Genomic DNA, 15,084 nt, shown 5'->3' with positions numbered 1-15,084 from the left:
TATTTTAATACATTGGAGCTCACACCTCCGATTCCATCCACAACGTCCTTCCGAGACTCTGGCCACCCTCCGAACCCCTGAGGTCCGGTATCCGCCGCCCTGGAACCGCTGTCCATTCCTCACATGTCCGTCCTCTCTGCTTGCCTCCCGAAAAAGCCCGTGCCCCTCAGCTCAGCACACATATACAAGACAACAGAACATGACTTCCATTGGCTAACTAATGAATACAGTTTCCATTATCACATTGTATAACCCAATCATTGCTGTTACAGAGTACCCCTTGCTCAGCAGTTAACAGTACAAGAAGCCATTTTAATATAACACCTCAGAGAAGCCATTTTGCGATTAACAGTTAATAGTCTGTCTAGTATTACTGAGAGTCCTACATAGCTTTTTTAGGAGAGTTTCTCATTGAGCCTACTAGGGGATCAGCTATATTGGATTGGGTGTTATGTAATGAACCAGAGGCAATTAGGGAGCTTAAGGTAAAAAAATACCCTTAGGAACTAGTGATCATAATGTGATTGTGTTCAGCTTGAAATTTGATAGGGAGAAAGTGAAGTCTGATGTAGCAGTATTTCAGTGGAGTAAGGGAAATTACAGTTGCATGAGAGAGGAGTTGGCCAAAGTAAATTGGAAGGAGCTGCTGGTAGGGATGTCAACAGAGGAGCAATGGTGTACGTTTCTGAAGAAAATGATGGTGCAGGGCATGTGTATTCCAAAAATGAGGAAATGCTCAAATGGTAAAATAGTACAACCATGGAAGTCAAAACTATTGTAAAAGCAAAAGAAAGGGCATAAAACAAAGCAAAGATTAGTGGGAAGGAGGAAGATTGGGAAGTTTTTAAAAACCTACCAAGAGCAACTAAAACGGAAAAGATGAAATATGAAAGCAAGCTAGCAAATAATATCAAAGTGGATAGTAAAAGTTTTTTCAAGTATGTTAAAAGTAAAAGAGAACTGAGAGTTGATATAGGACTGCTAGAAAATGAGGCAGGAAAAATAATAATGTGGGACAATGAGATGGCTGCTGAACTAAATGAGTATTTTGCATCAGTCTTCACTGTGGAAGACACTAGCAGTATGCCTGATGTAGTGTGTGAGGGAGGAGAAGTGGGCATGGTTACTGTTACAAGAAAGAAGGTCCTCAAAAAGCTGAAAGACCTAAAGGTACACAAGTCCTTACACATCTAGAAAAGGAGGTTGTTGATGTGAGAATGCTGTTCTTGGACTACAGTTCAGTATTCAACACCATAATTTCAAACAGGCTTGACAAGAAGCTCCGAGATCTCTGCCTTGACCCTGCCTTGTGTAGCTGGATCCTGGACTTCCTGTCAGATCGCCGGCAGGTAGTATGAGTGGGCTCCCTCACCTCCACTCATCTGACTCGAAATACAGGAGCTCCTCAGGGCTGTGTACTAAGTCCCCTCCTTTACTCCCTGTATACCCATGACTCTGTTGCTACTCACGGCTCTAATCTGCTACATAAATTTGCCAATCACACTACATTGATTAGCCTAATCTCAAACAATAATGAGGTGGCCTACAGGGAACAAGTCACCTCTCTGACACAGTGGTGTCAAGAAAACAACCTCTTAATGTTGCAAAAACAAAGGAGCTGATTGTGGATTACAGGAGGAATGGAGATGGGCTAACCCCTATTGACATCAATGGATCTGGGCTTGACAGCTTTAAGTTCCTCAGCATTCACATCACGAGTACCTCACGTGGTCTGTACACACCAGCTGTGTGGTGAAAAAGGCACAACGGCGCCTCTTTCACCTCAGTCAGTTGAGGAAGTTTGGTATGGGCCCTCAAATCCTAAGAACTTTCTACAGGGGTACAATTGAGAGTATCCTGACCCGCTGCATCACTGCCTGGTATGGGAATTGTACCTCCCTTAATAGCAGGATTCTCCAGAGAGTGGAGCGAACAGCCCAGCGCATCTGTAGTTGTGAACTTCCCATGATTCAGGACATTTACAAAGAAAGGTGTGTAAAAAGGGCCCTTAGGATCTTTGGGGACCCAAGTCACCCCAACCACAATCTATTCCAGCTACTATCATCCGGGAAACAGTACTGTAGCATAAAAGCCAGGACAAACTGGCTCTGAGACAGCTTCTTCCAGCAGGCCATCAGACTGATTAACTCATGCTGGTTTGAGTGTATTTCTGTGTTATATTGACTGTTCCTTTATTATAAATTATTATGAATTACTAGGATTGCACATTACACATTTAGACAGAGACATAACGTAAAGATTTTTATTACTCATGTATGTAAAGGATGTAAGAAATAGTCAATCCAATACAATTCAAAAGTCACCTGGACCAGATGAACTGCACCCTAGGGTTCTGAAAGAGGAAGCGTTAGAGATTGTGATGGCATTAGAAATGATCTTTCAAAAATTATTGGACTCTGAATAGTGCCAGAGGACTGGAAAATTGCAAATGTTACTCCACTCTTTAAGAAAGGAGGAAGGCAGCAGAAAGGAAATTATTGACCAGTTAGCATGACCTCAGTGGCTGGGAAGATGTTGGAGTCAATTGTTAAGAATGAGGTGATGGAGTACTTGGTGAAACAGGACAAGATAGGACAAAGTCAGCATGGTTCCCTTCAGGGAAAATCCTTATTGACAAACCTGTTGGACGTCTTTGAGGAGATTATAAGTAGGATAGATAAAGGGGATGCAGTGGATGTTGTATGTTTGGACTTTCAGAAGGCCCTTGACAAGGTGCCATACATGACATGAGGAATTGCCACATATGAGGCTGCTTAGCAAGTTAAGAGCCCATGGCATTACAGAAAAGTTACTAGTGTGGTTAGAGCATTGACTGATTGGTAGGAGGCAGCGAGGGGTAAGAAAAGACTAGTGGTGTTCCGTAGGGGTTGGCGTTGGGACCACTTCTTTTTATGCTGTATATAAATGATTTAGATGATGGAATAGATGGTTTTGTTGCCAAGTTTGCAGATGATACGAAGATTGGTGGAGGGGCAGGTAGTGTTGAGGAAGTAGGTAGGATTGCAGAAGGACTTGGATTAGGAGAATGGGCATGATAGTAGCAAATGAAATACAATGTTGGAAATGCATGGTCATAAATAAATAAGGTTGAAAGAGTGCAGAGAAGGTTTACAAGGGTGTTGCCGGGACTTGAGAAACTCAGTTACAGAGAAAGGTTGAATAGGTTAGGACTTTATTCCCTGGAGCGTAGAAGAATGAGGGGAGATTTGATAGAGGTATATAAAATTATGATGGGTATAGATAGAGTGAATGCAAGCAAGCTTTTTCCATTGAGGCAAGGGGAGAAAAAAACCAGAGGACACGGGTTAAGGGTGAGGGGGGGAAAAGTTTAAAGGGAACATTAGAGGGGGCTTCTTCACACACAGAGTGGTGGGAGTATGGAATGAGCTGCCAGACGAGGTGGTAAATGCGGGTTCTTTTTTAACATTTAAGAATAAATTGGACAGATACATGGATGGGAGGTGTATGGAGGGATATGGTCCGTGTGCAGGTCAGTGGGACTAGGCAGAAAATGGTTCGGTGCAGCCAAGAAGGGCCAAAGGGCCTGTTTCTGTGCTGTAGTTTCTATGGTTCTATGGTTTCTATGCACTTTGGTGGTAGAAATAAATGTGCGGACTATTTTCAAAGTGGGGAGAAAATCCAGGAATCTGAGATGCAGAGTGACTTGGGGTTAACTTGCAGGTGAAGTCGGTGGTGAGGAAAGCAAATGCCATGTTAGCATTCATTTCAAGAGGTCTAGAATACAAGAGCAATTATTTGATACTGAGGCTCTATAAACATAGCAAACCTACAGCACAATACAGGTCCTTCAGCCCACAAAGCTGTGCCGAACATGTACAGGTTTCTCTCGCCATCCGAAGGTAGAGCGTTCCTATAAAACTGTTCGTAAGCCGGAATGTCGCAAAGTGAAGAAGCAATGACCATTTATTTATATGGGAAAAATTTGTGAGTGTTTGCAGATCCAAAAATAACCTACCAAATCATGCCAAATAACACATAAAACCTAAAATAACAGTAACATATAGTAAAAGCAGGAATGATATGATAAATACACAGCCGATATAAAGTAGAAATACTGTACTTTTCTACAATCATTGCCTGCACTGTTCTCCGTAGCGAAAATCTCACGCAAGCGCTCTTGGTAAAAACAAGGCGTAAGCACTTTTGGCAAAAACACTCTCTCCAGTAACCTTTAAGCTATGAAGCTGCCAAATCATACCAAATAACGCACAAAAATACACAGCCGATATAAAGTAGAAATAATGTATGTACAGTGTAGTATCACTTACTAGAATTGGGAAGACAGCGCAGAGCGCACTGATGATGGTGTGTTCGGCTGAGTCGTCAGAGGTTGGGGTGGTGCAGTGGCCCCCACCCTCCGGGAGGTGAACCGATACCGATCCGCGAAGCAGGCAGGGGTACAGCGGTAGCTGGGATGCACCCAGCACATCTTTAAAAAAAAGCCGAAATAAACAAGCTAATTAATTAGGTGCCGCCCAGCACGTAAATGTTGGCCCAGATTAGAGACGACGCAATCGGCAATCGCCTCTGATCTGGGCCGACATTTACGTGCTGGGCGGCACCTAATTAATTAGCTTGTTTATTTTGGCTTTTTTCTTAACGACGTGCCGGGTGCCTCCCGGTTACTGCTGCATTCTCTGCGAATCGGTATCTGTCCACGGCCCGGGGGTTGGGACCACTGGGGTGGTGAGACATGCGGGTGTCATCTCATCGTCAATCAGGGCAGGCAGGTCATCTTCTTCTATGTCTGCCTACCTCGATGGCGAAGGTCGAGGTTCGTCATCTGCTGTGGCTGATGTGGAAGGCTTCAAAAACGACAGTATGCTTGACTGCTAGCCTTGTGCATTTTTCTATCATACAGGTCTTCGTAAACCATCTTGCAAATATGCCCTAAACCGACATATCCTTTCAAAATTAAAGTCCTACTTTATCATTGCAGCGAAAATCTCACGCAGTTGCTTCACGTTCAGTTCGCTACTGCATTCAGTTTCAATTTTTATCCTTTCCTCTTCCAATTGCATGAGCTCTTCATCTATCAGTTCTTGGTCGTGGGATGCCAAAACCTCTTCAACATCATCTTTGTCAACTTCCACAAGCCAAACTCACTTTGTCCTTACTTCGTTCACCACGATCGAAATGCTCAATTATGTCTAGTTGTACGCTAAGTGTAACACTTTTACAAGCTCTTTTAGGCTTTTCCGATACCTTAGAACTCATCTTGCAAATGGATGCTCAAAATAAATCGACATAAAGCACAGATGCTCACAGGCATGTGTTTAAGCAATGCCGCCTACAATGCTGTTGCGAATCCGGAGGAGAGCGGCTGCTCGGGGCGTGCACTGTCTTTTTTCGTAACAGTGAAACACCTTCTGTTAGCGAAAACAGGTAACTAATGTAGGTCTTTCGTAACAGTGAGGTTTCTTAAAGCGAACGTTCGAAAAGCGTGGGGGGGAGGGGGAGACACCTGTATGTACTTTAGAAATTACCTAGGGTTACCCATAGCCCTCTATTTTTCCATGTACCTATCCAAGAGTCTCTTAAAAGACCCTATTGTATCCGCCTCCACCACCATTGCCGGCAGCCCATTCCACACACTCACCATTCTCTCTGTTTTCAAAAAAAAACAGTAACAACTTACCTCTGACATCCCCTCTGTACCTACTTCAAAACTCCTTAAAACTGTGCCCTCTTTAGCCATTTCAGCCCTGAGAAAAAGCCTCTGACTATCCACATGATCAGTGCCTCTCATCATCTTGTACACCTCTATCAGGTCACCTCTCATCCTCCATTGCTCCAAGGAGAAAAGGCACTGGTGAGGCCTCACCTTGAGTATTGTGAACAGTTTTGGACCCCTCATCTTAGAAAAGATGTGCTGGCATTGGAGAGGGTCCAGAGGAGGTTCACAAGGATGATTCCAGGAATGAAAGGGTTATCATACGATGAACGTTTGAAGGCTTTGTGTCTGTACTTGCTGAAATTCAGAAGGATGAAATTCAGAAGGATGAGGAGGGATCTCATTGAAACCTTTTGAATGTTGAAAGGCCTAGACCAGGGGTTGGCAACCTTTTTGCCTCTATGGGCTGGATCGCGTATTAATGAGCGGATGGTTGGCCAGATAAATGCCATTAAAAAAAACTTGAAATATGGGAATTATCCATTTAAATAAATCTAGTTATGTTTTGCTTCAAATTAATGAATAACGCATGCTAAAAAATCATTTGTGCTTAAGGTTACCTACCCCTGGCCTAGACAGAGTGATGTGGTAAGGATGTTTCCCATGGTGGAAGAGTCTAGGATAAGAGGGCACTGCTTCAGGATAGAGGGGTGCCCTTTCAAAACAGAGATGCGGAAAAATTTCTTTAGCCAGAGAGTGGAGAATGTGTGGAATTTGTTGCCACATGCAAGCGTGGAAGCCAAGTCGTTGGGTGTATTTAAGGCAGAAATTGATAAGTTCTTGATTGGACATGGCATCAAAAGTTATGGGGAGAGGGCTGGGAACTGGGGTTGAAGAGGAGATAGGAAAAAGGATCAGCCATGATTGAATGGCAGAGCAGACTCAATGGGCCAGATGCTTGAAATCCAGGCAACACAAGAATGCTGGAGGAACTCAGCAGGCCAGGCAGCATCTATGGAAAAGAGTAAACAGTCAATGTTTTGGGCCGAGGACCTTCAGCAGGACTGGAGAAAAAAAAGTTGAGTAGATTTAAAAGGTGGGGGGAGAGGAGAGAGAAACACAAGGTGATAGGTGAAACTTGAAGGGGGAGGTATGAGGTAAAGTGCTGGGAAGGTAATTGGCGAAGGAGACAGAAGGCCATGAAGCAATCGGCTGGCAAGGAGATAAGATGAGAGAGGGGAAAAGGGATGGGGAATGGTGAAGGGGGGGAGGGCATTATTGAAATTTTGAGAAATTGATGTTCATGCTATCAGATTGGAATATAAAGTGTTGTTCCTCCAGCCTGAGCGTGGCCTCATCATGATGGTGGAGGAGGCCATGGATGGACATTTTGGAATGGGAATGGTAAGTGGAATTAAAATAGGTGGCCACTGGGAGACCTTTCTTTTTCTGGCGGACAGGTGCTCGGAGAAGCGGTCTCCCAATCTAAGTCAGGTCTCAGCAATATACAGGAGGCCACACCAAGAGCATCAGACGCAGTAAATGACCCCAACAGACTCACAGGTGAAGTGTCACCTCTCCTGGAAGGACTGTTTGGGTCCCTGAATGGTAGTGAGGGAAGAGGTGTAGGGGCAGGTGTAGCACTTGGTCTGCTTGCAAGGGTAAGTGCTAGGAGGAAGATCAGTGGGGAGGAACGAATGGACAAGGGAATCGTGCCTGGGAGAGATCCCTGTGGAAAGCAGAAAGTTGGGGGGGTGAGGGGGGAGAGGGAAAGACGTGCTTGGTGGTGGGATCCCGTTGGAGATGGTAGAAGTTCCGGCTTCTGAGTTGTCTTACTGCTTATTTCTCACAAATGATTGGCAGTAAACTGGTTCTGCCTGTAAAAGGTTAACCCTTGCACGCCCTTGGCTGTTGAAGAAGATGTCAGTAGATTTCTTTCAATTGCTTCAAGAATGTGGTTCGCCAACTTTCCATGGTACACCTTCTTTAAATTGTTTATTGTTCCCATGTCTATCAGCTGCACTAAGGATGTTGCATTGGCAGCCGGAAATTCCAGCTGAATGTTTTTCAAACATTCTAAATTAGATGTGCTACACAATTGTTAACAAGCATTCATATTAGCATAGTACTTGACAGGTAAACTATCCATTCTTAGCTACTTAAAGCATCGAGGCTTAATGTTTCTCCCAATAACCAATTTCTTTTTATCAATTGCTAACATATGTGAATAACACAACACAGTTATGTGATCCATTGCTTTCTTTGAACACGATAATGTGTGTTTGTAGCAAAGAAAACCGTCCAATGTGGCACGATTAAAAAGACCTGTTCATTGGTACAAAGTTTTTGAAGCAACTGAAGGAGTTTTGTAGATTTATATGTTTCTGCACTTATTGCACCAGCACTACTTCTCTCACCATGTGCTTTCTTGAATTTAATGTGGCGCCTACATTTCCACTGAGACAACCAACCATCTGTAGCTTTAAAAACTTAATAACTCAGTGTCTTAGCTAGCTCCGCTGACTTGCTTTTTAACATGGGTCCACTGATGTGCATACCGTGTCCTGTTAAATTGGAAAACCATTGATTGAGGTCCTCTTCAACATCTGCATCCTTGCCTTTATGCTTCCATTCTTGGGGGTTCCCGTTGTCTCTTGCGTAATGCCTGTTCTTCCCACAGTTTATCAAGCTTGCAATTGTAGATTTCGACACTCTGGTTATCTCTTCCAGCTAACACTGTTAGGCAGATGGCTTTTAATTTGATTCTATAGGATAATTTTTTGGACCAATGTCAAATCTTTTCACGGCATCTTGGCAAGGGTCTGAAATTTTGTAGAGTCAAAATTAAAGACAAAATTATTAAAAATCACTGTTTTTTGAATCAGTGCCCGTTAACCCAAATGGATAATTTAACACAATTGATGCTAGTTGGAAACTATTTGGCAACTGTCTCCTGTCCCAATTAAGGGGCGTGGTGTCCCAAATTAATCCTGGCTGTTTTCTCTATTAGTTTTTATTCTTCAGTGTTGTTCCAAATAAACAGCTGCCCCGACTAACTGATCGCCCAATTGACCAGAATCCACTATATTAGTGAAACATTTAGGAATGTAGGGAATAGCTTCCAAGTAATTGACAATTTTAAATTAATTGATGGTAGGTTAAGTACCAAACAGATCCATTGTCAGCTTTGATATCTGATGTGATTTATTGTGGTGAATTAGTGAATGCATTAGTATTTTCAGTTGGATGCAAAGCCTTTGTAGTGTTCTTGTGCAGTGTGTTGAAACTGACTAAACACCATGTTAAACCGGAGCCAATGGAGACAGAGTCATAGTAAGGTTAATCATTTACTGTTCACCCTTCCACATTAACATCATATGTTGAAAACTGTTGATAAAAAAAATACAAACATATACAGCGTCTGTTTCATTCTGGAGAGCAGGTGTGCTCTCTTCTTTTAGCGAGTGTCTCCAGTTGCCCCGAGAAGTGAGCGAGGGGGTCCCGTCAAACCACCGCCGGGCTCGAGCCCACCCCATGTTTGAAATTGAAAAGCTGGCACGCGCGCCTCCCCAACTGCCGCTTCCTTAACAAAAACCACGTTAATATTTTTACTTCAAATACTTTCTTATGGACTTATGGCGTTGCTTCTATAATGTTTCTTTGTGGGTAGAAACTGAGCTCTTCACGATCATGCTGCATGCATGGCACCCACCTTCACACCTTCCCGAACCGGAGTTACACATAAGATGCGGCAAAACCGGAGGTGACGTCATCGCATGCCGCGATATACCATAGACAATGAATTTACCTTTGTTAAACTGTAACATAATTATCAACCTTTAACTTAAACTAGAAAATAGTTACAAACAAATCTTTAAAGCATAGACTCAACAAAGTCAGATAAATGCCTTAAGGGCAACACAGCCTTCCTCCCAGGAATTTTGCAGTGGAATCATTTCCATTGTTTTTGCATTGCAGAAAAAAAACAAGTTTCAAAAAATATATTGCACATCATTATTACTTGAAGTGACGGCTTTTTCCCCCCTCGACTGTGTACTTAATGAAAGTCAACTGGTGCTATAGAACCTTTCGGATCTGCAGGTAATATTGTGCAGAAGGTTCTTTGGAAGTGACGAATGAGGCATAAATCTTGTTACAGCTATTTAATTAGATGTTCATAACAAAAAAAACTCATTCTACTGCAAGTAAGAAAGAACCAAAGAATGACAAAAATCTTCACACTGAAAACTGATTCAGGCTGGACAAATAAGAGAATTTTCTTATAAGAATAGCTTTTGAGACAACAAGGACAGTCTTAATTTACACTGCTGTGACCTTTCAGGGTTACAGATAAACTTAAAAGATACAGAGCCAGCTGTATTACAAGTGACTGGAAAATAAAAAGTGGTAACAATTTAGACCTGAATCCAACAAAGCACAAGAGCAAGAGAAGGATTTTTGACACCTGTTTCATTCAATAAAATCATGATTGATCTGCTACCTCAACTCTACCCTACAATATTGCTTGATTCCTTTAATATTCATAAAAAATGTTCAATAATGTAATGACAGAACTCTTAATGGCCAGGAGAGATATTTCATGCGATTGTTGCCTGATATTTAAGGGAGACTAGTATAAAACTGTTGGACGAGGCCAAAGACCTATTTTCTATGTGATCGTGTATGAGGAAATAAATAGTTTTTGTTTGAGGAAGAAAGCATTATTAAATTGTTATTTTGCAATCTACTTATGATAGTACGTCACCCTGGGTTCTGTTCTATCTTAACTGTTGAAAATGTCTTTTTTCCCTAAAGTTGATCATAAGTTTATAAATCTTAAATTATCTTAAATTTTATAAATGCAGCAGCTTTTGACCGGATTGTTTTTCTGAATTGCTTTCAGTGTTCCCAATTCCTGTCCTGTGAGCCCTCGTGGTGCCGGCTCCTCTGGATACCGTTTTGGACGCAACATCACAAGAGACCTACAGCTAGCTGCAGCATTTGCTGAAAAGGCAGCATCCGAGCAGCAGGCCGAAACATCTGGCGGAGATAGCCCTAAGGTGTGCAAACGTTTTACATGTATGAATCTCAGACTTCTTCTCATATTCTTCCCTTTTCTTTGTTTCTTAAGACAGTGACTTATGGTTCTAGAGTTTCTGGTAGCTTTTGTAATAACTACTGCATTTTATCATATGTGGTTTTAGTTAGTTTGTCTCAGTTGCTTCTGAGGAAGGATCAAAACTGCAGGTGCTAAAAATCTATAATAATCAGCAAATGCTCGAAACTTTCAGTGTTGGGACCCTTTATATAGAAAGAGAGAGAAGATTATTTTGCAGTAGGAGAGAAGTTGAGAGAGGACAAGCTATTAACAAAAGGAATATCTCTGATACGGTTAATGGTGCAGGTAGCAGCACTTCCTAGTCTGTGTAACGTCAAGTAAAGTCTATTGTCACTTAACTGCATACGTGTATGTAATGTATATAGAAATGAGACAGCATTTCTTCAAACCAAGGTGTAAAATGCATAAGATGTGATAACTTAGAAGGTAAGGATAAAATCTAGATGAATCATACATTGATAACAAACTAAAGTGTGTTAATATTAAATATTGTAAGGTATAGAACAGATTAACCAGTGACGCATCGAATACGATGCGGCCGGGAGTTCAGAAGCCTAATTGCCTGGGGGAAGAAAGGTTTCTCATCCTGACCATTCTTGTTTTTATGCATCATAGTGGTAGAAAGCGAAAGAGAATGCAGGATGAATGGGTGGTATCCTTAATAACTAAGGACCCTGCTTATACAGCACTCCTGGCAAATATCCTCTCTGGCTGGTAGAGAGACCCATATGATCCTCTCAGTTGTTTTCACAGCCCTTTGTAGGGACTTCAGGTCTGGTGCTCGACTGCTCCCATACAAGACGGAGGTGCAATTTGTTAGGATGCTCTCAGTGGTGCTCCTGTAAAACCCAGTTAAGATGGGGGGGTGAGCCTTGCTTGCATTAATCTTAGGAAGTGGAGGTGCTGCTGTACCTTCTTGTTCAAGGAAGTGATATTAAGGGACCAGGTGAGGTCATCTGTGATGTGAACTCCCAGGATCTTGAGTCACTCTCTCTGCAGAGGAGCCATGTATCCACAGAGGGGGATGGTTTGTCTGCGTCTTCCTGAAATCCACAATTCTCCACTTTCAGGGTTAGGTTGTTCTTCTCACACCAATCCACCATCTGCTCCACTTCCCCTCTATACTCCGTCCCGTCATCGTTCTTGATGAAGCCAATCACTGTTGTGCATTCCACAGACTTGATGACACAGTTTGACCTGGATCCTGCGACACAATCATACATCAGCAGCAGGCTGAGTACATAGCTTCAGGGAGCGCCAGTGTTGTAACTGGTGGGGTTGTGGGAATTGCACAGCAGGGTATACTATACAAATTGAATAAGTAAAACTGAATGAAAATTGCTACTATGTAAATAGTCATTTCTGTTACAGACAAGAAGAGTGAGTAACCTAAAGTTCGAGAACTTGGAAGGAGACTGTGTGCCCAAGTGCAAGCTGATGTGGTGTTTCTCAAGCTTGCTTTGGGGCTTGTTGTAGAAGTGCTCTTTGACTGTTGAGTCTGTTGTAGCCTAGCATCAACAGAAATATCTTCTAGTAAGAGTTCTCACTAACAGTAATCTACAGTGGAAATTCCTTTTATTACATCCTCCCTATCCTTCCTTTCCAAGTTGGAGGTTTGGAAGTCATTCAAGCCAGTGCCTCAGCTGAAATTCAGGAGTCAGCAATAATTTTGAAATGCAGAGCTGTGTTAGTGAGAAATTCTGTGTTAAGCTTCTTCCCGTATTTTGTCATACTTCAATTGTATTACGGATAGCTCATATCAAGGGTACAGCACTATTGTATAGAATCATTACATTTGATGGTGTTCTGTTCATTCAGAGGATTGTTGGGGTTACTGGAAAGACAAGCATTTGATGGCCATTCATAATTGCTGTTGAACTGAATGCTTTTTTAGGTCACTTCTGAAGTCGTTTAAGAGTTCGGATCTCCCCCTCCCCCTTCCACTTTCAAATCTCTTACTATCTCTTCTTTCAGTTAGTCCTGACGAAGGGTCTTGGCCTGAAACGTCAACTGTACCTCTTCCTAGAGACGCTGCCTGGCCTGCTGCGTTCACCAGCAATTTTTAAGTGTGTTGCTAAGAGTTTGCTGCCTTGTGATTCTAAAAAATTCCAAAAAGCAATTATGGAGCCAGATCATATTTTACTATTACTGATACTAGTTTTCTCATTTCCAAAACTTAGGTAAACTGATTAAATGACCTAGTCGTGTAATTATCTATGCCATCAGACTATCATTTCCAAGCTTCTGGATATGTAATTCAATAATGAACTCACAATACCAACTTTCCTCTAAATCTCAGTTAATTGTACTCTGAATAATATGTTAGACCTGGATTTATTTTTACTGTGTTACTAAACTAATAAAATTAAAGAATCAACACACACAAAACTCTGGAAGGAATCAGCAGGTCAGGCAGCATCAATGGAGGGAAATGGAGGACTGGAAAGGAAGGGGGCAGAGGTCAGAATAAAAGGCTATGGGGAGGAGCAGAACAGAAATTGGCAGATGATGGGAGAAGGCAGTAGAGTGGGGGAGGGGAAGGGAACACTGGGAAGTTGGAGGTATTTGATAGGAGAAGCAAGGTGCTGAAGAAGGATGATTCTGATAGGAGAGGACAGTAGGCTGTGGAATAAAGGGAGGGTGGTAGGGAACCAGAGGGAGGAAGATGTGGGTGATGGGCAAGTCATGAGGGTGGGGAAAGGGGAAGACAAGGGTTTACAGGGCCACAGGACCAAGAGGAAATGGGATGGGGAAGGAATAGAGGGGAGTAGTGATTCCTGGTAGTTACAGAAATTGATGTTAATGCTGTCAGGTTGGAGAGACAGAATATGAGGCATTGCTCCTCCAGTCAGTGTCTGGCTTCAACATGGCAGTGGAGGAGGCTGTGGACCGATTAGTTTGTTTGAGGATGTGGAAATAGTTGGCCACCAGAAGATTTTGGCTGTACAGGAGACAAAGGGAAGGTGCTTGAGGAAGCAATTCCCCAATCTACATTGGATCTCACCAGTGTAGGGGAGGCCACACCAGGGACAACACATACTATAAATTACACTGTTACATTTGCATGTCAAGTACTGCCTGATCTGGAAGGACTTATTAGGGCCCTGAATAGTGTTGAAAGAGGAGATGTAGGGGCAGTATAACATTTAGCATGTTTGCAGGGATAAGTGCTAATGGGGAGGGCCAAGCTGACATCAATATGTCGTCTTGCAACTGGATCCTCTATTTTGGATTGGTAGCAGCATCTCCACAATCACCATGAGAACAGGTGCTTCAAAATGCTATGTTCTCAGTCCCCTGCTGAACTTGCTTTACCCATATGGCTGTGAGGCTAAACACAGCTCCAATACAATATTTAAGTTTGCTGTCAACACCATTGTCATTGGCCAAATGAAAAGTGATGATGAATTAGCATATAGGAGGGAGGTTGAGAATCTGGCTGAAGGGTGCCAAAAGAACAGCCTCTTACTCCATGTCAGTAAGACCAAAGAGCTGTTCATTGACTTCAGGAGGAGTCCATGATCCAGTCCTCACCAGGGGATCAGAGGTGGAGAGGGTCAGCAATTTTAAATTCAGCAGTGTCGTCGTTTCAGGGGACCTGTCCTGGCTCCAGCATGTAAGTGCCATTACAAAGAAAACACAGCAACACTTCTACTTTCTTAGAAGTTTACAAAGATTCAGCATGTCATCTAAAACTTTGACAAACTTCCAATGCGGTGGATAGTATATTGATTGGTTGCATCACAGCTGGTATGGAAACACCAATGTCCTTGAAAGGAAAAGCCTACAAAAAGGAGAGGGTGCAGCCCAGTCCATCACACATAAACCCCTCCCCACCACTGAGTACATCCACATGAACTGCTATCACAAGAAAGCAGCATCCTTCATCAAGCACCCCCCCCCCCCCCCCCAAACCACCATCCAGGTCTTGCTGTCTTCTCACTGCTGCCATCTGGAAGAAGGTACAGGGTCCTCAGGACTCACACCAGTTTCAGGAACAGTTATTACCTGTCAACCATCAGGCTCTTGAACCAGAGGGGATAACTCCGTCAAAGTTTAAAAGTTCAAAGTATATATATGTCACCACATACAACCATGAGATTCATTTTCTTGTAGGCAATCACAGTAAATCCTACAAAGAAACACAATGGAATCAATGAAAGACTGACCCAAATAGGACAGAGACCACCAATGTGCAAATACAAACTGATAGAAAAAAAATAAATAAATAAGCAATACATATCGAGGAACTGAGTTGTTGAGTCCTTGAAAGTGAGTCCATAGGTTATGGGAACAGTTTAGTGATGGG

General features: G+C 42.6%; 1 protein-coding gene across 2 annotated transcripts in view; it reads left to right on the top strand.

The window, feature by feature from the left end:
* foxk1 (forkhead box K1) overlaps nt 1–15,084 on the top strand; it is a 139,198-nt gene that overhangs the window by 86,529 nt on the left and 37,585 nt on the right. For both annotated transcript variants that reach the window (XM_063058955.1, XM_063058953.1), the window contains exon 3: nt 10,560–10,716. In XM_063058955.1, coding sequence (XP_062915025.1) covers nt 10,560–10,716 — 157 coding nt within the window. The remainder of the gene's footprint in view (nt 1–10,559; nt 10,717–15,084) is intronic.

This window comes from Mobula hypostoma, chromosome 9 (assembly GCF_963921235.1).
Source record: "Mobula hypostoma chromosome 9, sMobHyp1.1, whole genome shotgun sequence".
NCBI classification, from domain to species: Eukaryota; Metazoa; Chordata; class Chondrichthyes; order Myliobatiformes; family Myliobatidae; genus Mobula; species Mobula hypostoma.
Note: the sequence above shows the minus strand (reverse complement) of the source record. Positions and strands in the feature narration are given on the sequence as shown.